The 22,600-nt window shown below is 48.8% G+C and overlaps 1 protein-coding gene across 3 annotated transcripts in view; it reads right to left on the bottom strand.

Annotated features, from left to right (window-relative positions):
* Positions 1-1,816: 1,816 nt before the first annotated feature.
* Positions 1,817-22,600, bottom strand: part of ADPRHL1 (ADP-ribosylhydrolase like 1) — a 28,375-nt gene continuing 7,591 nt past the window's right edge. Inside the window, exons 3-8 of one of the 3 annotated variants that reach the window (XM_070407414.1) lie at positions 16,598-16,723; positions 10,350-10,490; positions 6,227-6,354; positions 5,560-5,692; positions 3,815-3,968; positions 1,817-1,893 (exon numbers count right to left, since the gene is read on the bottom strand). In XM_070407414.1, coding sequence (XP_070263515.1) covers positions 1,845-1,893; positions 3,815-3,968; positions 5,560-5,692; positions 6,227-6,354; positions 10,350-10,490; positions 16,598-16,723 — 731 coding nt within the window. In that variant the 3' untranslated portion in view covers positions 1,817-1,844. Of the gene's footprint in view, positions 1,894-2,952; positions 3,259-3,810; positions 3,969-5,559; positions 5,693-6,226; positions 6,355-10,349; positions 10,491-16,597; positions 16,724-22,600 lie in introns of those variants that run through there. The other 2 variants (XM_070407415.1, XM_070407416.1) reach the window with 2 other exon arrangements.

Genomic DNA, 22,600 nt, shown 5'->3' with positions numbered 1-22,600 from the left:
ATCCAGATGAAGTGGGGTCAAGCACTTGGTGCCAGAGCCACTGCACGTGCTGGGGCACCCGGAACCCACCCGGAGGCTCAAGGCTGACATTTTCCTTCCCGTGTTGATTCCCCCCATGATATTCTGCGGGAGCTTACACTTTATTTCTACTTGAAAACTGGAAATAAGTCAACACGTGAAGAATTCTTCACCCAAGTGGTCACAGTGCCTGCACTGCTACTTAAAAGTTACTCCCACTTAAAGGAGCTTTGGGATGAAGTGTGTAAAACCCAGATGTTTGGAGGGGACATTAATTTGGGCAGTTCCATCAGTTGACATCTGATTGTTTTCCCCGTTCTGTCTGCTAGGGGTGCTGGGGTTTCTTAACTCACTGAGGGTCCCCCTGGGGGATTCAGGGCTGTGGACAAGTCTCGCTGAATTAGGGTGGCCGGCTGGAGATTGAGAGGTAGGAGTTGGGTTGTCAGACAGGCTGGATTTACATTTCCACTCTCTGTTCACTACCGGCTCCAACCCCATGAAATATAAATGCAAAATCAAAGAGTTTGGGGACATGAATTCATCAAAATCAGCCTGAAGTCGGAAAACTTGTGAACAGCGCAGGGAACCTGCTCCAATACTGGAGCCTCAGGAGCCGTGTGCCTGTCACACAGGGGCCGCCGGAGGGCAAACCCTTCCTGACGGCCATGACATGTTCTAGCCACGGCCCCAGTCCACCCAGAGTCCCCGGCTCAGACCTCACCTCCCATGTGCTGCGTCAGCCATGGGGCCATGAATAAAGGGGTGTGGGCTATAGGGTCAGAGGAAAACAGGGTGTGGTCAGTCACATCTCACGACACACACCTGCCACTGAGTCATCCTTTCTTGTTACCTGGGAATAAGAGGTAATAACACCCCCTCATCTGAGTCTACAGGAGCTGTGATCTCACATGGTGTTTAACATCAGCATTCTTGGATCTAACGTGCTATTGATTGTAAGAGGCGCTGTTACTTTGTAAATCTCAGGAAAAGAAAAATAAACTCTGCCAATTAAATGATCAAGCACAATGAAATATACACTGCATCTCAATTTTAGAAATGTTAAATGCAAAAACAAATGCATTCTGGAATTAAGAAATCACCGTGCTATTAATTAACGTTTAATTTCTTCCCAGAGGAGATGGGGAAGCAATATTTTGAAGTAAACATAAGGAGCAGTGTTTTAAAATGCCACTTGGAAAACGAAAACAACTTAAGGATGACATCAATAGGGGTCATTATGGTCCCTATGTAAATGGAATAAAAAGCAACATGTAGATATACTAGTATATATGATGATAATGAAAAATATTAAAAAACCCATTAAGTGAACAAATCTAAAGGAAACCATTATGAATACTATAAACTTATTTGTGGAGAGTAATCATGTATGTGTGTGTGTGAGTGTGTGTGTGTGTGCGTGCGCGCGCACAACACACAGATAGAAGTGTGCAACACACACAAACCCCTGGTTGTCTGTGCAGAGGAGGTTTCTGGAAGGAGACACACGCATCATCACCTACGGCTTTCTCTGGGGCCTGGTGATGTGAGTCTGGCTGAGGTTTGGAAGAACCTTACTTTCCACATGCACATTTAATAATGTCATTTGAATTTCTGAAGCTGCGCCCATGTACCACTTTTATAATAAAAATGCAATCAGCAAGCGTTAAATTTCTAAAAGTTCAAGTAGGTGCAGTATTCATTACTTTTGATAGGTTTGTTTTTCTTTTCAACTTTTGCATTTCCCTGTAATAGGACAATGAAATGGGGAAGCAGTTTCACTAATTTGTGATGCTCATAAATTTTTCTTTATATGTTTTAATTTATAATTAATCTGTAAGTAGACTCATTCCCTGATTCTTATATTTTTTAAAAATCCTCACCCGAAGATATTTTTCCCATTAATATTCAGAGTGAAAAGGAGGGATGAGGAAGGGTAGAAGGAGAGAGAGAGCGAAAGAGAGAGAGAGAGAGAGAGAGAGAGAGAGAAACATTGATGTGAGAGAGACACATCAACTGGTTGCCTTCCCTATGCGTCCCCATCAGGGGCAGAGAGTGAACCCACAACCGAGGTACGTTCCCTTGACAGGAATCAAGCCCGCGGCCCTTCCGTCCACGGGCCAACGCTCTAATCACCTAGCAAACTGACCAGGGCCACTCCCTGATTCTTAAGGGTGGTTTGAATTCTCCTAAATCATCAATAAGGTGGAGACCGAGTGACTTCCTTCTAAACCATTTGCACTCAACTCGCTTGAGATACACTTCTCTTTTGCACAGCAGAGTCGAAGGGCCACTTTTAAGGTAAACTGGTAAAACCAGATATCCCTTTAAAACAGTAAGCCGCTGTGTTATGTACCTCTAGGAAAAGTGTTAACTTACCTTACTTGGGTTTCTTTTCCTGGAAATAACTCTTGGTTAATTTCTGCACACCCACTAACCCTGGCTTGGACCCTGGAGTGATGGGAGAACCCCTCACCCACTCTGTCTTTCTGCCTCTCTTGATTGAAAAGCATCAGTAGCAGCAAATGTTAGTTCCGTTATTCAGAAACCTGATGTGAAAAACACTTTGGTGCAATATGCCTAGTAGACAATGGCCCACCAGTTCTTTCATCAACCTGGAGGGAGGCCTTCACACTTCCCTAAGAAATGGACAGAGATGTATTCTATCGAAACTGTCCTGCCCTGTTCCACAGCCCAGGACACCAGGGTGCCCCGGAAGGGGAGGCGGGTGCCTGGGGGAGACCAGGTGGTCTCAGGAAACCTCAACGTCTGAGTGTCCTCTGAGTGTCTGCGAGCAAGCATCCCTGAGTACCGGGAATCCCAAGGGCTCTGGGCGCCTCGCCTGGCTGTGCTCGGAGGCAAACTTTCAATGAAAAGATGTCACCATCAACAAGATAGAGCCCAGCGAAGCCGCCAAAGCGCCATGTTAAACGTCAGTCACCAACTGCTGTTTTATTCACACCAGATGCTACTTTGGAAAGATAGTGTCCAAGGTTCTTTTTAACAAGAGCACGTTATCTCCTTTTCAAGATTCTCAGAGAGAGAAACGTGGGCCACAGGGAGCAGCTCTGTTTCCTTCAGCAAATCCGGGTGGAGCCGGCCACAGGCCCTCTCTGCAGCCTGGGCGGCACCCACGCACGCGTGACAGCTGCAGACCCGGAGAAGAAAGATGCGGGTGCCGGCGTGAGAACTGTGTTGCCTGGTTTCCTCACTTAGTTGTTCCAAAAGGTTGGCTTTAAAGATCTAGTGTGATTAAAAACGTAGGCTGGCGGGTTAAACGCAGTGCTTTTGGCTGCATCCTGAAGGCACGCATACTGACTGCTCTGATGGGGAAACACGGCCGTGATCGCAAGGGCAGCAGGAGCCTGGGAGGGACAGCACGGCTGGGGCGGGGGAGCAGGTGGGCAGTGGCTGAAGTGCATGTCTAAGAGCTAGAAACAGACAGTGGCGGAAGGTTCTGCAGATGGAGGAGGCCTTTCTGAGCAGAGCCCTTGTGGTTAGTTGAAGTGAGTGAGCGAATAGCATTAGCTATGCAACAGAATAAAATACACCAATTGTCCAAGAGACTACTTGCGACCACTGTATGCGGAGGTATGAGGGTAGCAAATCCAGGGTGACCTCCATCATGTACTGGATTTGGGCCAGGATAGGAAAATACTCTTGTAGGACAAATAATGTATTTTATAAGCATGGTTAATTGGGCATGAGCTCTCAGTGCACGGAGAGTCGGGGAGCTGCACGTGGACTCCCCTGGGGCCCCGGGGCTGGAAGGGCTCCCTGGCAGGGGAGGTGGCTTTACTTCTCCTCCGTGGACAGGCGGTGGAGAGCCTCGCCCAGGTGCAGCAGCTCCGCCCTGTGCTCCAGCTCCTGGTGCAGGCCTTCGGGAACAGCGCCCAGGCCGTGGAGCAGTCCGAAGAGGCAGCCCGCGATGGCCCCCGTGGCCCCACTCTCACCTGGAACGGAAACACAGGTCCTCAGGATTCCAAGGGCAGCGTGGGAAGGGGCACATCACTGTGAACTTGACACTAACCCAGTGATGGCGAACCTTTTGAGCTCGGCGTGCCAGCATTTTGAAAAACCCTAACTTAACTCTGGTGCCGTGTCACATATAGAAATTTTTTGATATTTGCAACCATAGTAAAACAAAGACTTATATTTTTGATATTTATTGTATATATTTAAATGCCATTTAACAAAGAAAAAATCAACCAAAAAAATGAGTTTGCCTGTCACCTCTGACACGCGTGTCACCTCTGACATGCGTGTCACCTCTGACACGCGTGTCATAGGTTCGCCATCACTGCACTAACCAGGGCCTCTTTGCAAGGGCCTGCCTCAGAGATGCTACTGGACTGGTGTCTCTATAGGAGTAAGCACCAGGGCTTTCTCAGCCTCCTCCCGCTCCCTCGTGCCAAACCCCAGTTTTGCCGATGGGCCCTGGGTGGCTTTTGCTGTCCCCAATTAAGGGGACAGGTGCTCCCCCTCCGTCCCTCCACAAACACCCTGACAACACACAAGGTGTGCAGATGCCTTTGTTATCATGGGTGCAGGGTGCCCAGGAAGTCCTCCCCTCCAGGCTCTGCGGGTGGCCAGAGTCTACGCGGGCTCCCTCACAAGCTGTCTGCACCCTACAAACACTCCTGCATGCCCCCCACCCCTGCTCTCAGCTAGGGGTGCTGGATTGTGTGGGTCACTGCACCCCTTGGAAAGTCCCCTTGTCCCACGTTCATGGCCACCCTGCTGCCCTTGGCTCCCATCACTCTCTCCTGGGCTCCTCCTTCCCCCAGTGGGAGCCCCCAGGCTCTCAAAGAAACCCCCTGCTGGCCTCAGGAAGTGCAAACTTCTCAATCATCTCAGTACCAGGAGCAGCACTCTGCTCTGACAACAGCCACTCTAATAGCGATGGAATCCATGCCCACCCGGAGGTAACATATACAGGAATCCTCTTTACACTCACAGGAGACAATGGCACAGGGAGCGAGGCAAGGCTCCCAGCCCTGCAGCAACGATCACTGCTGCTCCGTGGTGCAGCGGGAACTCCTGGCACCATGTACCCAACTGCCTCACAGCCCTGTGAGTTGGGTTTGATCCTCTCACCTCACAGAGAGACTGGCCTGGAACTGCACTTGAACCCAGGGCTGCCTGATTCTAAAGTGCAACCTCTCTGTGATTGCAGAGTCTGCAGAAGTGAGGGATACGACGATGGTGATTGCAGAGGTCAGAACGCTGCACGGCCAGCACCAGTGGAACCCGCGTGCTTTTCAACCAGTAGCCACGAGGGAGAGGAGCCTGCACCCCAGCGACCTGAACACTACATCTCTCCAAGCTCAGACCCTCAGGGCCACCCAAGGCAGCGCGGCAACCTGCCTGCAGTCTGTGATGTCTGTGCACGAGTAGCTGCAGCCAGCGCCCTGCCCAGAGAAGAGCCCATGGTCTGGGGCTCCCTCATGCCTGACACCTCAGACATCCTGACAGAATGCACAGGGATAGGGATGGGGTGCTGGCCTCTTGGAAGTTCAAGGCCATTGAAGAAGGGAATCTCACCTCCGTGAAACATGGCCCGGTGGCAGAGCTCTGTCCAGTTGTTCCCGGCTCCTAAGAGAGCGTCGTAGGCAATCATGGGGGCATCATGGCCCCGTCGCCCCCCTCGGCCTTCTGAGCTCCATTTCTTGTAGGTCTGAAGACAGAGCCAGGGGTCAGAGGCATGAACCAAAAGCGGAACCGTGTCAGAACCTGAGCTCCCCGGGTCCGTCCAGTGGGCTGTCCATGTACCCACTGAGCACTGATGGAGTACCACCCTGTGCCAGGCACTGCCCGGGGCTGGGGAGGGGCAGCGAGCAGGAAAGGCTCACTCCTCATGGCTCCTACATGGCAGCCATTCTGAGACAGACATTCACAGATAAACAAGCACCGACAGCATGTCAGGCAGCCCTGAACCCCACGAGGAGAAATAGAGCTGAGCAAAGGGGCTGAGGTGCCGTGACAGGCATTAGACACCACACCCGGGAAGCCACTTGCTGGTGACATTCGGCCTGAGTAGGGCAAAGGGACAACGAGATCTTCCACGACCCCTCCCACATGCAGCTGTTCCTTCAGCCCGTCTGTACTGCTTGGGGTTAAGATGGCAATAACAGCCCCGTGGACCCCGTGGGCAGTGGGACCCTGAAAGCTCCCGGTCCCCGGCTGCCATCTCGGACACAGCGAGGCTTACCTTGTCCCTCTCCTCTGCATCATAATGGTCAGGGAAGGCGGCTTTACTTTCGGTGTCTTCACTGAGCTTCCTCTCTTCCAAGTAAAACTGCCATTTAGCTTCAAAGTAAAACCAGTGCTCCTGGTACTCTAAATGCAGAGAACAGGGTGGCAGGATGCCATGGCCATCAGCTGGGGTTTGGGGGCCGCAGGGGGGTGAGTGGGGCCTGGGGCAGAGGGGCTGGGCTCAGAACGTTCTGGGCAGTGAGCGGGAGGGGACAGAAGACACAGGGCAATGCTCTTTATCCCGGGTGGGGACAAGGGGACGGGAGGAGACCTGGCACCTGGCCTTCGTGACGGTTCTATCCCAGGGGTTCTCAAACTTTTTAAACAGGGAGCCAGTTCACTGTCCCTCAGACCGTTGGAGGGCCGGACTATAGTTTAAAAAAAACTATGAACAAATTCCTATGCATACTGCACATATCTTATTTTGAAATAAAAAAACAAAACGGGAACAAATACAATATTTGTATTTGCATGTGGCCTGCGAGCCGTAGTTTGAGGACCCCTGCTCTAGACATTCAAACATGCTCGTATTTGTAGCTACTCTGAAACAAAAGCAAGGAAGATGGTGATGGGGGACAAAAGCCATTCAAAGAATTGCTTAACTCTCTTCTGAAACGAGACAGTGACTGCAACATTTTTAAGTGCATTCTTTGAAAATTCTGAAACTGGGTATTTTTATTAATTCAACACTGCCTGCAAGGTAGGGAGAGAGGATGCTTTACTATCCTAATGACCAGCTCGACATCTAAACCCCGGAGGGGGTGAAGCAAGTTTTCTGGGGTCATTTGGTGAAGAGAACGTTGACTCAGAAATGAGCTGGAGCAGCAGCTACACTTGCTGGTAGCGGATAGGAGATGGCTCTCTGAGTCTCAGGGCTCCTAGGAAGTCATGAGGGCTTCACTGTCCCTCCGCCAAGTCTGCTGGGTTAACACACTTGACCTTGTCCTCCTTGAGAGCAGGCAGGACCATGGCTCCATGGATCGCCCAGGATGCCAACAGAGTAGAGTGGTTAAGTGGCCAGTGAGGCCCGAGGAAATCAACCGACTCAAGAGGAAAACAGATGCTGCCGTTTCTGCTTATGGTTGGGGAGCTGGGGAAGAGAGCGGGGACCAGAGAGGGGCTAGGTGGTCACAGGCTGCAGGGGAAAGCAGTGTTCCTCTGCCCTTCTAACCACAGGGACAGCAGGAGGTGCCTGGGGTGGGTTGTGGGATGACATTCCAGGTTGCCGCGGGAATGCCAGTCTCTTGGAAACAGTGGCATGACTCTGTTTTACAAAACTAAAGGTGAGGCCCATTTAAGGTCTATTTCAGTGAAATAAGATGAAAAGTGAGAGGCAGAAGCAACAGGGCAGGGACCAGAATCCACGAATCCCATTAGCCCTGCAGAGACCCGTGTTTCTAGCAGAGAGCTCATGCTGGTGTGGGTGCAAGCTCAGACAGAGCCTCCTTCCCAGTAAATGGCCAGTCACCTTTGGATGTAGATCTTCAAACACAAAAGCATGGAACTAACTTGCTAAGTGTCCTTGCTGCCGATGGATGTTGTCCTAGACTTAGCAGAGGCCCCAGAAGAATATTTTCTGGGGGTGCTCTATAGGATATTATTTTTCTGGATGATTTTAGGTATACTGTTAAAAAGGGATTAAGAAGTACGAATGGAGAAAAAAAAAAGTACGAAGGGGTCGTTACAAAATAGTCATGAGGATGTAAAGTACAACATAGAGAATATGGTCAATAATATCGTCATAATTATGTATGGGGCCAGGTGGGTACCAGATTTATGGGGGTAAGCTACCCACTATGCTGGTACACCTGAAACTAATCCTAATATATAAAGAGCCAGGGTCCATAACGTCCAAAACGACCGAATGGACGACCGAATGCCAGACTGCGAGGGCAGCAGGCTCGGGTGGGTAGGGACTGGCGAGTGGTCTGAACTGCTGACCTCTTGGCCACTCCTGGGCTGCGGGTGCCCCAACAACCCCCGGCCAGCGCCGCAGTGACCCAGCACTGACTGCCACTGCCAAGGCGGGTGCAATGCAATTGGTTGGGGGGCCCCACCATTGCCCCACGATCGCCCCCCAGAGGGAGGCCCAGCTACCCAGCCAGTGGCAGTAGGCGGGGCCTCTCTCTGTGGGGCGATCAATCACGGGGCTCCCGGACTGCAAGAGGGTGCAGGCCGGGTTGAAGGACACCCCCCCCCCCCCCGCCCGAGTGCACAAATTTTGTGCACCAGGCCTCTAGTATAAAATAATACTGACTGTTAACTGTCATTGACAAATAAAAAATTAAAATTAAAAAAGGGTTCTGCCATAGAGGTTCCTAAAGCTCTGAGTTAAACAAATGTAAAATTAAACAGAAAGAATAAAGTCTCAAAATTATCTGACCAATGACTCTTCTCGTTTCTGTTCATGGAAGATCTTTGACTATTTGTTCTTCAGAAAACACTGGGGAAAACCATTTTGATACTAGAGTTCTGGGGAACTGTTGATTAGTATAATGTGAATAATGCAGTGACTGTGTAGTTTAATACACTCATGTTATTTACTTCTTTCAGATGGTTTAAGGTGAACCTACTTGGGGGAAGGGGGGGCAGGGGGATGACTAACCCAGTGATCAGAAGCCAGGGATAACAATGACAGACCAGATGAAAAAAACAATGTGGGGTTGCCACCTGTGTTCTATAATTAAGCTTGTGGAGGGTGACTGCTTAGGGACACTTTGACTGCTGTGAACATGGAGGCTTCTTATTTCTCACTGGAACAGGGACCTTGTGAAGAAGTGTTTCCCAGCATTGGGTCCAGGCAGGGATAAGTGCAAAAGTCTCCTTGAAAAGTTGTTCTAAAGTTCCCACTCGGCCTTCTAGAATATAGCTCCTGGGGCTTGGAGGGTGGCAGTAAAGTGATTTTTTATTTTTTATTTTTTTTGCTAAAAGTTTTACAAAGGGTATTACATAAGTGTCCTCCCCCCCTCCCCCCTTGACAATCCCCTGCCCTCCCTTACCCCCCAGTGTCTTATGTCCATTAGTTATGCTTATATGCATGCATACAAGTCCTTCGGTTGATCTCTTACTCCCCTCCCTCCTGCCCCCCGGCAGTGAAGTGATTTGTTGGTTCTGTGTTTCAGGACTTCAATCAAGCATCCTGCTCCTACATTCAAATCCTTCAACTCCCTCTCCTCCAGGACAAATTGGATACTTTATTCTAGAAATTTTCTTCCACAGTTTTAGAATGTCAAAGGCCACATGAAGCTGTCTGTGTTCCTCATGCAGCCCATGACCCTCTGTGGCTCAGCCGCCCGAGGAGAAAGCCAGGGGTTGCCTGGTCCTGTGCCCGCTCTCCCTCGGATCCCAGGGGGAAAGGGGAGCAAGCCGAGGGGAGCTCAGAGGCCAAAACGCCAGCAGCACCGTGATCCCCTAGGACCTTTGCTGGGCTGGCTGCGTTTGGCTGGGTTGACCGTACTCGTGGCCAAAAAGTGTGAAGCATTTAATGACTCAACTGGGACAGATGGAGCTTCCTGGGCCTTCATGTCATCAGTGGGCACAGACCTCTGTCTGGCCTTCATGGGAGAGACTTTAAGTCCCCTGGGTTAGGCACAGCTGTCCATTAGGTCCTTGGAGCAGTGTCAGCTAGCATCTCTCATTCCTCTCTGAGATGTGGGCTACTTAAGGATAATTTGGAAAATTAAATCTAAGTACAGTAAATTCTCACTTACCATCTTCAATAGGTTCTGTGACTTTAAGAGAAATGATGTATAAGGAAACCAATTTTACCACAGGCTAATGGATATAAACAAGACTCAAGTTCCTCATCAATGATTTAACAAAATGACATTGAATGAAACACATACTTTAAGGATCTGCTGTAATGCACCCCATTCTTCCTGGTACCTCTGTGGATCTCCCTGGGCTTCTTTGTGGAATCCACCTGCTCACATGGACCCTACAGGGATGCTCTTGGTGGGGCAAACGGACCTTGACCTCCTTGGGAGCCAGGTCTGTGCAAATTTGCACTGAGTGTGACCTGAAACCAAGTTCTAACAGCCTCTTTTCCTATAAGTGGCAGGAAAGGAGGCCAGGCTCACCTGCCAGGTGCCGGATGGTCTTCTTACAATATTCTTCAGCCAGTGGGACCGTCTTCATCATGTCTCTCCCCCACTGCTCCAGCGGCTTGCCTTGTATGGCGTAAGATGCAAACAGGGCTGTGCATAGGGCCCCAAGGAAGCCTGGAGGGCGGAGGGGAGAGCACAACAATGGCACCTGAGCCATAGCCCTGCTCTGAACTGCTGGATGTGTGCTAACAGAGGCAGGACCATGGGCAGTTGCTTCATGCACTTTGAGCTTTTTGAGCTTTTGTTTCCTCTCTGCACAAAAAGGCACAGTACCCATCTTTCAAGGGCTTGTGGGGACAGATGATTCTAATCACAAACGAGTGCTTGCCAGCTCATAGTAATGGCCACACCAAGACTGTGCCCATCAGAGGAAGGGCACTGCCATCTTTTTTTAAAAATTGATTTCAGAGAGGGAGAGAGAGATAGAAACATCAATGATGAGAGAGAATCACTGATCAGCTGCCTCCTGCACGCCCCCCACTGGGGATCGAGCCCACAACCCAGGCATATGCCCTTGACTGGAATCGAACCCAGGACCCTTCAGTCCGCAGGCTGATGCTCTATCCACTGAGCAAACCACCCAGGGCAGGGCACTGCCATCTTGCTGAGACACTCTTTGGCCACTCCTCGAGGCATCAGTTAGGGGTCATTTCAAGGGCAGGGGACAAGCATCTCGTTCTCAAGCCCAGGGTTCAATCACTGTCCTGTCCATCTGCCATCACTCCCCCTCCTCTCATGGAGTGTTTCAGCTCGCGTCTGGGAAATGCACACTGTAATAAAAATTCTGGCACTTGCTGTCAAAGGTGGTTCAAAAATGGAAAAGGAACCCTAGCTGGTTAGGCTAAGTGTTAGAGCATTGGCTCAAGGACTGAAAGGTCCTGGGTTCGATTCCAGTCAAGGGTATGTACCTTGGTTGCAGGCTTGATCCCCACCTCGGTCAGGGCCTGGGGTGAGTGCAGGAGGCAACCAATAGATGTTTCTCACATCGATGTTCTTCTCTCTGTCTCTCCCCCTCTCTTCCACTCTCTCTAAAAACAAACAAACAAACAAACAAAAACCAATGAAAAAAATATCCTCTGGTAAGGATTAACACAAAAAAAATTATAAAGGAGAGTGGACTCAATTGAAAAGGAGAATGCACATCTTAGCGTTGAGTACAATCAACCCTTTAAAACATTTTCAGTCATCATTCTAGAAATACATAAATGACTTAGCCATTAAACATGGAAAACAACATTTCTTTAATAAGATTGGGTAATATATTAGCCAATGTTTTAGGTGTTTAAATTCTCAACCCAGACCCTTTTTTTTTTGGATACAATTTTAAATTTAATTTTACTTGAATTTCACAAAACAAGAAGAAAGAGAAGTTGATGGAATTGTTGAATTAATATAAAATATTTTCTCTAGACAAGAGACACTTCCCCTAAAATATTCCTTTAATATTAAAAAAAAAGAAACTGTGAGAACATTAGAGGTTGAAGTCATTATGATTTTTCCCAAGGACATTTTCCTTTTTTGTTTGTATAGACTGACTTTTGCCATGAAAGATGAGTTCGTTGGCCCAGCCACACTGGCATGAACACGCAGTTCTGAAAATATTGAGCCCATCTGTACCAGTTAGTAACTATCAGCCACTGGCTCTCTCCAGGGCTCTCCCCTCTCCCATCTGCCCCACCCCTCCCCGCCCCGCCAGGACCAACCCCAACCCCCATCTCCCCGGACCCAGAGCTACAGGGGAAAGGGGACTCTGGTCCCTCTCCCAGGAGCCTTCCAAGCAGCGTAGTTTCCATCTGTTTTATATAACGGCCTCAGGTAAGGCTTTGTTTGCAGAAAATATTCAGTGTGAAAACCCCTGCTCACGGTCAGCCCTCGGGCCCTTGAAGTTTGGGGATTTCTGGGAATGGAGGCCTTTCTCCCAAACACACTAGCTCCTTCTGAAGTCAAGTGCATGTCTGCATCCTCCTGTAATTACCTTGCATCCAAATGGACAACAGACACAGGCCTGTGGGTATGGAGACGGCCCCGGAGCCGGCTCCAAATCAGATGAGGCAGAAGGTGCCGGAGCCCAGGCTCAAGTGGAGGCGGCAGGAAGGGAGTGGGCTTTGCTCCGTGCCCAGCCCCGTGCCAGGTGCTCATGGTCCAGATCCTCTCCAATCCTATGAGAGGTGTTTCTTTGCTCCCTTCCCTCCCGACCTCCTTCCCTTCCCTCCAGATTTACTGAGCACCTGTCTGTGCCAGGGGCTGGGGTACAAAGGCACAGCTAGCATCCCCGAGACCTCACCGCGCTGAGAGAGCATCAGCCAGAAAACGGCTGTGACTGGGGTGGGGGCAGGATGCAGGGGGAGCCCAAGCAACTCAGGGAAGGTTCTCCAGTGGAGTTAAAGCCGAGCTGGGATTTGAAGGACGAGGAAGGGCATTCCAGGTGGAGGGAACGGCATGTGCGAAGGCAGGGAGGCAGGAAACAGCCTGCCTGGTCTGGGAACTGTGGGAGAGCGAAGGAGCTCAGGTCCAGGAAATCTGCTGGGTGAGGTTGGGGCCCCAGAACCCACTACCCTCTGCCTCCTTGACCTCCTTTGCTCCCGGCTGCCTGGCCAGGAAGAGGCCCTCATCTACCTGCACAAAAGGAGGCTTTGAAGCTGAAGAGAGGGAGTGAAGAAGGAGGGGTCAGCTGCTGTGTATTTTGGGGTTGCTTCTCAGAAATAATCTCCTCCTCCTCCTCCCCCTCCTCCTCCTCCTCCTCCTCCTCCTCCTCCTCCTCCTCCACCTCCTCCTCCTCTTCCTCCTTGTCTGACACCATGGCAATCAAGGGGCAGCTGGGGGAGCCACCTGTGAGCAGGGCTGACTTGAGGGGGAGGTGGGCTGGGGGTAGGGGCCTCAGTTTTGGCATCTAGAATATGTGCACGACAACCCAGTTGCTGGCTCCTGTCAACCCAGGTGCTCCAAGAAGCAGAGGCCCAGGCTGGACTCCTTAGGGCAGGGGTCCTCAAACTTTTTAAACAGGGGGCCAGTTCACTGTCCCTTAGACCGTTGGAGGGCCGGACTATAGTTTAAAAAAAAGCTATGAACAAATTCCTATGCACACTGCACATATCTTATTTTGAAGTAAAAAAACAAAACGGGAACAAATACAATATTTGTATTTGCATGTGGCCCGCGGGCCGTAGTTTGAGGACCCCTGCCTTAGGGGGAAGGCCTGGGAGGTAAGGGTGGGGCTGGGGAGTGCCCTGCATCATCCTGCAGCTGGGGGCTCAGCAGGGCAGCGAGGAGTCCCTGAGCCACGTAGCCTGCACTGCCCACCAAGCAGCCTGCCTGCTGTGCCCACTGCAGGAGCCCCTAGGGGAGCGGGAGACAGGGCTGAGGCACAGACACAGGGATGAATGTCCCTGTGAGCCCTGCAGGGAGAGGTCTAGGGGGTCTCCCTTGCTGGGGCACAGGGCTCTGCTATCCCCAGAACCCGGTCAAAGCCCCAAATGGAGGGGTCTATTTCCTGGGGCTGTTGCTCCCATGACTCCAGACTGGCCTAAACAAACAGGAACCTGTGCTCTCCCCGTTCTGGGGCCAGAATCTGAAACCGGGGTGTCTGGGGCTGTGGTCCCTCCCAGGGCTCCAGGGGAGTCCTTCCTGCCTCCTCGGCTTCTGGAGGCTCCTGGCCGAATCCCTTCAATCTTCACGTGGCCCCTCCTCTGTCCTCATGTGACTTCTCCCAAGCATGTCCCCACCACCTGTTCACATGCCCATTCTTGCGTGATCACGTGGCCCCAACCCCTTGTTCATGTGGCCTCACCCACTTGTTCACAGGCCTATGCTCATGAGTTCATGAGGCCCCATCCCCCTGAGACCTTGCATGGTCCCTGTTTTGGGGTGCCAACCTCCCTGGTTGGCTCTCTGCCCCTGATCTCACACTTGTCAACAGTCCTTTTGTCAAAGTCCTTCCAGAAAATCGTTTGAGTGTGCCATCTCTTTCCTGCTGGGACTGTGACAGCTGGGACTGAAAAGGAGACAGGAGAGCAGTGGCTCATCCAGAGTCCATGCAAGGGTTCCAGAGGGGCCTGTGCAGTCCCTGGAAGGTTGAGGGAAGGAAGGGTGGTGAGGCGGGGTGCTAATTAGGGAGTGGAAAGCCCTCAGGGCAAGTGGGGCACACACACAATCACCCCACACTCCTGTGAGGAGCAGCTGTGGCCCATGGAACAGGTGAGGCTACTACAGCACAGAGAAGGCGAGCAACTTCCTCGAGGGCACACAGCAGTAAAAGGGCAGAGCTAGAAATGGAACCCTGGCTGCCCACAGCCTGTGTCTCCTTTACCTGTGACCTCTGGGTAAGCGGCCCCTCATCCTGTGGCCATTTGCTCTGATGGGCTTCACCCTTCCCCCCACCCCCTCCTCCACCCCCAGCGGACAGGGGTCCTGTCACTGCACCGGTGCCTCTGGGCAGCTGCTCTCTTTGTCCCGCGGTCTCTCCCAGCTGGTAACCTTGGCAGAGTCCTGCTGCACTGGGGGGAGGGCCTTGTGTGGAGAACACCCCACCTCCCCTCCCCATCTGTGGCTTGGATTACAAAGTACCATTTTTCCTGTGTCTGGCTTCCGCCACCTGCCTCCCCTGGCAGATTTTGTTTTACCTCAAAAAGAAATTGACTCAGTCAGGGTCTGCAAACCGCTGACTTCCTGCATTTGCTCTGTGAGACGTGGCTCTGCCCCAGTGCTGCCTGGTCCAAGTCCCTGATGCCCCCCGACCTCCGACCTCCGTGGCAGCATCTCTCATTCCCTAGTTCTCAAACCCAGGGTTCAATGACAGCATCTCTCATTCAGTGCACAGCACCCTCAGCGCTCACCTGCAGCTCCAGGGACCTGCTGAGCCCAGGGCCCCAGCCTGTCACTAGTCTCCCAGGTCCTGCCTGCAGTCCCAGGGTCCTCAAACCAGTCTGGGAGGGTCTGGTGGGTTGACCCCTTAAACAGAGGGGCGCAGACACCAGGTGGGCACCCCGCCCCTCCTGCCCTCACCCAACCCCATCTTCCGGAAATGCCCTGAGCTGACGTCCTACCCCTGGAGGGCTTGGCCTGCGCAGTGCGGCCGCCAGAGGGGACCGGTCTGCAGAGTGGCAGGCAGAACAGGCTTCCCAGGGCAGCTGGCCCCAAAGCCATCCTTCAGCCTCCCACTTACCCCTTCTGAAGGGTAACCGGGTGTCAACCCAGATTCTTGTACTCATCTTATTGTTTCCATATGTTCAACATTTTCACGTTTCAAGGTTTTTTTAATGTTTGACTTACTTCTAGTTGAATCAGTTAGTTACCAGATGTCCAGCGTTAACTCCTTTCCAATCGTCCCAGATGTTGCCAACTGGCTGAATTACATGCCTTTCCGTGTAAACTTTAAAGATCCAAGAAACTTATTTGTAGAAGTTATGGCTTAGCCTGTCACTGCCTTTGCTGAACTCATTGGCATGTTTTGCCACATCCACTTAGCAGGGGTTACATCGCCCACTGCAGTTCACACCCACGAAAGAGTACTTTCCAGAAAGACACGGGATCGCCCCTGAAGGTGACCTTGCAAAAGGACAACAGTCACCAGAGAGCAGCTGGCAGCCTCAGGACTTCTGGGTGGGGCTGGGGCACACCCCCTGCATTGCCATGATTAAGGGCTGGTCACAGGTACAAGAGTCTCAAGTCATTCTTTTTTTTTTTTAACATCAGGAGCTGATTACTTTCTAAGTCACATCTCACGGTCAGGCTCTGGGGCTGCCGCACCTGCCCTCCCTCTGTGTGATGGACATGTGGTGGGGGATCCCAGCACGCAGCTGGCCCCCCTGTGCACACTGTGCCGTGAGGATGTGTGGGGGATGAAATGAGTAGAATAATAGCCCTCCTATCACCATAAACATCCCTGTTGCAGGTGAGGACATGGAGGCGCAGGTCATTAAGTGACTCGGTGCAGCTCACATAGCCAGTGAGCCTTGGACCAGGGGCAGATCGTGGCAGCCAAGGACGCCGGCTCTCTGGCCTGGCTTCTGTCTTGACAGCGTAACATAAACGCTAGCTCTCATAGCGTCAACCCAGATATCAGGTTTCAGCTCTTTTAAGTTGAAAACAGAATTTAAGCAGAACTGTAGATGTACAAACCCAAGTCTGCCAACAAACAGCAAACCAAATAGTGGATGTGACCACATAAGATTCCACTGGACTGAGAATGACACGGCAGGCACCTGTGCTGACGCCAGAGTTACCTGTGGGGTGGTTGTGCGTCATCCTGCCGCACTCGATGCTGACTTCGATCAGGGTCTCCAGCCGCTCGGGCTTCCAGTACCGCATGCCGATGCACATGGCTTTGGTGGCAGCTCCAAACCCCGAACCTACGTGGACCGTGAAATACTTCATTTTAGACCTTTGCTCCAATAATTCCACTTAGGCAATCTGGTTTTCATGAATAATCTTTAAAAATGTATAAAAATTGATGTAATAACATGTTTATCATAGTGTCGTTTGGATGAGTGAAAAATAGATACATCACCCAAATGCCTGACAAAGAAGAGATTGAATAAAATTGCAAAGCATCCATGTGTGGAATGTTATTTAGTCATTAAATAACTCATTCTATGCTTCTACTGGGGACAATGTAGGAGACAGAATTGTGTACATAGTGTGCTTTCAATCATATATATTTTCTCTTTTTAAAAACAACTTCATGAGTTATAATTGACATATAATCAACTGCATGTATTTGAAGTATGCAAGTTGATGATTTTTGACATATCATATACCCATGAAACCAGCTCCTAAAGATAGTGAACATATCCATCACCCCAAAAAGTTTTCCCTGTCCCTCCTGCCATCCCCATCAACCACTGATCTGGCACTACAAATTAGTTTGCATTTTCTAGAAATTTATATAAACAGGATCATACAGAACGTACTTTTTTCCCCTGACTTCTTCCACTCAGCATAACTACTTTGAGATACACCACTGATGTGTATCAATAGCTGACTCCCTTTTGTTGCTGAATAGTACTCCACTGTATGGATGTACCACAACTCATTTATCCATTTACCTGTTGATGAACATTTGGGTTGTTTCTGGTTTGAGGCTATTACAAATAAGATGCTATGAACATTCATAACCAAATCTTTGTGTGGACATATGCTTTACCTCAGAGTGGAACATGTAGCTCTCATGGTAGATGAATGTTTAACTTTTTAGAAACTGACAAACAGGTTTCCAAAGTGGATGTACCATTCTACATCCCATCAGCAGCTCCTCCACATCTTTGACCTCATTTGCTATGGTCAGTCTTTTTAACTTCAGCCATTCTCTTAGGTATGCCATAGTATCTCATTGTGGTTTTAATTTGCATTTTTGTAATGACTAAGGATGTTGAGCATGTTTTACCCACTTATTTGCTATCCATATCTCTTCTTTGGTGAAGTGTTCCTTTAAATAGTTCTCCCATTTTTGTATTGGATTGCTTGTTTTCTTGTTATTTTTAAGAGTTCTTTATACACTCTGGATTGAAATCTTTTATCAGATTTATGCTTTGCAAATATTTCCTCCCAATTTGTGGCTTGCCTTTTCATTCTTTTTTTAAATATTTTTTTTATTCCTGCACGCCCCCTACTGGGGATGAGTCCACAACCCAGGCATGTGCCCTGACTAGGAATTGAATCATAACCTCCTGGTTCATAGGTTGACACTCAACCACTGAGCCATGTCAGCCGGGCAGCCCCTTCTTCTTCCTTCTCCTTCTCCTTCTCCTTCTCCTTCTCCTTCTCCTTCTCCTCCTCCTCCTCCTCCTCCTCATCCTCCTCATCCTCCTCATCCTCCTCCTCCTTCTCCTTCTCCTTCTCCTTCTCCTTCTCCTTCTCCTTCTCCTTCTCTTCTCCTTCTCCTTCTCCTTCTTTCTCCTTCTCCTTCTCCTCCTTCCTCCTCCTCCTCCTCCTCCTCCTCCTCCTCCTCCTCCTCCTCCTCCTCTTCTCCTCCTCCTTCTTCTTCCATATTAGGCTTTTATTATACAGAATTTGCTGTTGCAAGAAGATATAGACTTACAATGATTACTTAAAATGGATCCAGCTAAAACAGATGGTGTTGTAAATATTGATAAAACATTTGTTAACCTCAATTTTATTTTATTCATGTTTCCAGGTGGACAGAACATAGAGTTAGGCACATTTATTAAAGTTGTATGCAGCCCTAACCGGTTAGGCTCAGTGGATAGAGCGTCAGCCTGCGGACTCAAGGGTCCCAGGTTCGATTCCGGTCAAGGGCATGTACCTTGGTTGCAGGCACATCCCCAGTAGGGAGTGTGCAGGAGGCAGCTGATCGATGCTTTTCTCTCATCAATGTTTCTAACTCTCTATCCCACTCCCTTCCTCTCTGTAAAAAAATCAATAAAATGTATTTTTTTTAAAAATTAAAAAAAAAAGTTGTATGCAGCTGGGTATTTGCTGGCTCTCCATTTTCAGGTTTAGTTTAGAACTGAATTTCTTTTCATTTTATCGCAGAAACGTGTGATATAGAAGCCTTTCATTCTTTTAACAGACTCTTTTGGGGAGCAGAAGAATGGATTTGGGAAGTATTGTCTTCTTCAATTTCCTGGAAGAGTTGTGAACAATTAGTATTATTTCCTTTTTAGCTGCTTGGTAGAATTCCTCAGTGAGGCCGTCTGGATCTGGAGCTTTCTTTGTAATGTCTTTCCCAGATATAATGTAACTTAGGTGATTGTTTACTCTTGAGTGCCATTTGGCAGTTTGTATCGTTAAAGGAATTTGTACATTTCATCTAGTTTGTTAAATTTATCAGCATAAAAACATTCATAATATTTCTTTTCCCCCTTTTAGTGAAAGGTGAAAGATTCATACGATCTGAAGAGAAACCTTTTTTTTTTCCTTTTAATTTCTGTGGAAACTGTAGTGATGTCACTTCTTTCATTGTTGATACTGGTCATTTGTGTCTTCTTCTTTTTGCCTGATCATCTGCCTAGAGGATTATCACTTTTTTATCTTAAAAAATCAGCTTTTGTGGAGTTTCTCTGTTGTTTGTCTATATTTTCTTGGTCATAGATTTTCACCCTGATCTTCATTGTCTCCTTTCTTCTGTTTTCTGTGGGTTTAATTTGCTCTTCTTTTTTTTTAGTTCCTTAAGGTGAAAATGGAAGTCATTGGTTTGAGGCCTTAACATTAAAATCTCTGCCTATAATTGTGGCTTTACCTATTTCTCCCTACAGTTCTATTAGTTTTTGCTTTGTATATTTTGAAGGTTTGTTATTAGATATAGAAGTATTTATGTTGGTTACATCTTCCTGACAAATGGATGCATTTGTCATGATGAAATCCCCCCAAACCCCCCGCACAATATTTTTGCTGCAAAACTTACTTTATGCATTTTTAATAGAATCACTCCAGCTTTCCTTTGATTAATGTTACATGGTATATCCTTTTTCATCTAACCTATGTGTGTCTTTATATTTAAAGTGCATTTTTATAAGCATAATATAGTTAGGACTTACTTCTTTATTCCCTCTGAATCTCTGCCTTTTATTTGGGGCCTTTAGAACAGTTATATTTGATGTGATTAGTGGTATGGTTAGGTTTAAGTCTATCATCTTGTTATTTATTTTCTATTTGTCCGATCTGTTATTTGTACCCCTTTCTCTCTTTTTCTGCATTTTTTTGTATTGAATATTATTGACGATTCCCTTACCAATCCCAGTTAAAGATTACCACTGTGTGGAGGATAGTAAAGACCATAACAGTGCCACCACTATAGGGAGAAGCCTACAGATCTACTCCTACTGTGCCGTCAACGGGTTCAGAGTCACCAAAGAAGACTCAACACATGGGCCTGGGTTGGAACAGAAAGAAGACACACAGCAAGACCCAAATTGGTAGCACGCTCTGTCTCCCTGGGCTGGTGGGTTCCTCCTGAAGCAAGGCAGGGCAGCGAACTGCATGCATCCTCATGCTGCAGGTAAAACCTCTGCCCACAGGGCTGATGTGCTGGTGGGGCTGGTTGTGTGCCGTATGATGCTCACGCCTAAGCAGTACAGGCCGTTCACTGCGAACCCAAATAGGGAAAGACTTTTTTTTTTTTTAATTAAATCTTTATTGTTCAGATTGCATTTGTTCCCCTTTCCCCCCGCCCCCCCCATAACTCCCCTCCTCCCAGTTCCTGCCCCACCCTCTGCCCTCACTCCCCACCCACTGTCCTCATCCATAGGTGCACGATTTTTGTCCAGTCTCTTCCCGCATCTCCCATTCCCCTTTATCCCCCAAGAATAGCCAGTCCATTCCCTTTCTATGTCCCTGATTCATTATAATCACACCAGTTCATTCTGTACATCAGATTATTTATTCACTTGCTTCTTAGATTCACTTGTTGATAGATGCATGTTTGTTGTTCTCAATTTGTATCTTTACCTTTTTCTTCTTCCTCTTCTTAAAGGATACCGTTCAGCATTTCGTATAATACTGGTTTAGTGGTGATGAACTCCTTTAGCTTTTTCTTATCTGTGAAGCTCTTTATCTGACCTTCAATTCTGAATAATAGCTTTGCTGGATAAAGTAATCTTGGTTGTAGGTTCTTGGTATTCATCACTTTGAATATTTCTTGCCACTCCCTTCTGGCCTCCAAAGTTTCTGTTGAGAATTCAGCTGACAGTCGTATGGGTACTCCCTTGTAGGTAACTGACTTTCTTTCTCTTGCTGCTTTTAAGAGTCTCTCTTTGCATTTTAATTATGATGTGTCTTGGTGCGGTCCTGTTTGGATTCCTTTTGTTTGGGGTTCTCTGCGCTTCCTGGACTTGTAAATCTATTTCTTTCACCAGGTGGGGGGAGTTTTCTGCCATTATTTCTTCAAATAGGTTTTCAATATCTTGCTGTCTCTCATCTTCTAGCACCCCTATAATTCGGATGTTTGTACGCTTGAAGCTGTCCCAGAGGCTCCTTACACTATCTTCGTATTTTTGAGTTCTTTTTTCATTTTGCTTTTCTGGTTGGGTGTTTCTCCCTTCTTCGCATTTCAAATCTTTGACTTGATTCTTGCGCTCCTCTGGTCTGCTATTGGGTGTCTGTATAATATTCTTTATTTCAGTCCGTGTATGCTTAATTTCTAGTTGGTTCTAGCACATTATTGTAAGCCCTAAAAATTGCGTTTTTTAGCTCAATATCCTCCATTTCTGTCATGTTTTTTTGTCTCCGCATTTTTTATGCTTTCTTGGTGCACCCCCTTGTGGTCTTTGTGCACAGTCTTGTTCTAGTTGAGCCTTGATTGTTGTAGTTAATACTAGAGGGATTTGACCACCAGGCCAACTGGCTGTGAGAATCAGCTGTGTCTGCCGCGGGAAAACTTCTGTCCTCTGGAGAGGTGCTAATCTAGCCTTTGCCTGAGGCAATCCAGCAAATGGCTCTGCGCAGGGCTTGGGCGGGGCGGGTCCCATGGGATCAGCAGGGCGGGCGGAGGGAGCAGTTATGGCTGCTCTCAGTCCTGTTCCCAGAGGCTCTGCTTCTCAGAACCCCAGCAACGGCTGCAAACCTTGGAGAGAAAGCTGCCCTCACGTTCCACCTGATGCCAGACAATCCCGCTTCTCCCGTTTGAGTCTGAGTCCCTAGAGACTAGCCCGGATCTGGAGCTCAGAGTCTGAGACTCTCTCCTGATTGAAAACGACAACCTCGCCCTCAGCCACCAGCCCGCTTTGCGTGCGCACCACCGCACCTTTATATTTTCCACACTGTGCCTCCTCTGAGCCTCGGTATGCTGTTGTCTTTCCTTCTAGTTAAAGAGTCTCTCCTCAGCCAGCCTTCCTGTGGTTCTGTCTTTTAGTTGTATTTTTGAAGTGGTTGTTTGCGACAGCAATCTCTGGTGTTTACCTATGCGGCCATCTTGGTCTCTCAGAAAGACTTCTTATTAAGGAAAAGAATTTTGAGTCGAGTGACAGCTCTTCACCTGGGACGGCAGGGGCCTCACAATTTCTGCTTCCCCAGCAAATATTGTTAAAATGGTTCCATTTCACCTCTTTTGTCGGCTTACTAGTTATAACTATTTTGTTATTTTGGTGGTTGCTTTGGGCTCATAGTCTAGATCAGCGGTCGCCAACCAGTGGTCCATGGACCACTGGTGGTCCGTGAGGTCTGAAAGGTTGGCGACCGCTGGTCTAGATTTTTAACCTAGAACAGTCTGCCTTTGCGTGATTTTGTATCATTTCACGCCTCCTATTAGAACCTTATGCTGCATACTCCAT

The sequence above is a fragment of the Myotis yumanensis genome, unplaced genomic scaffold, assembly GCF_028538775.1.
Source record: "Myotis yumanensis isolate MYYU_CA2020_CCGP unplaced genomic scaffold, mMyoYum1.0.hap1 SCAF_3, whole genome shotgun sequence".
In the NCBI taxonomy this organism is placed as follows: Eukaryota; Metazoa; Chordata; class Mammalia; order Chiroptera; family Vespertilionidae; genus Myotis; species Myotis yumanensis.
The sequence above is the reverse complement of the archived record's forward strand: the minus strand, read 5'-3'. Positions and strand labels throughout refer to the sequence as shown.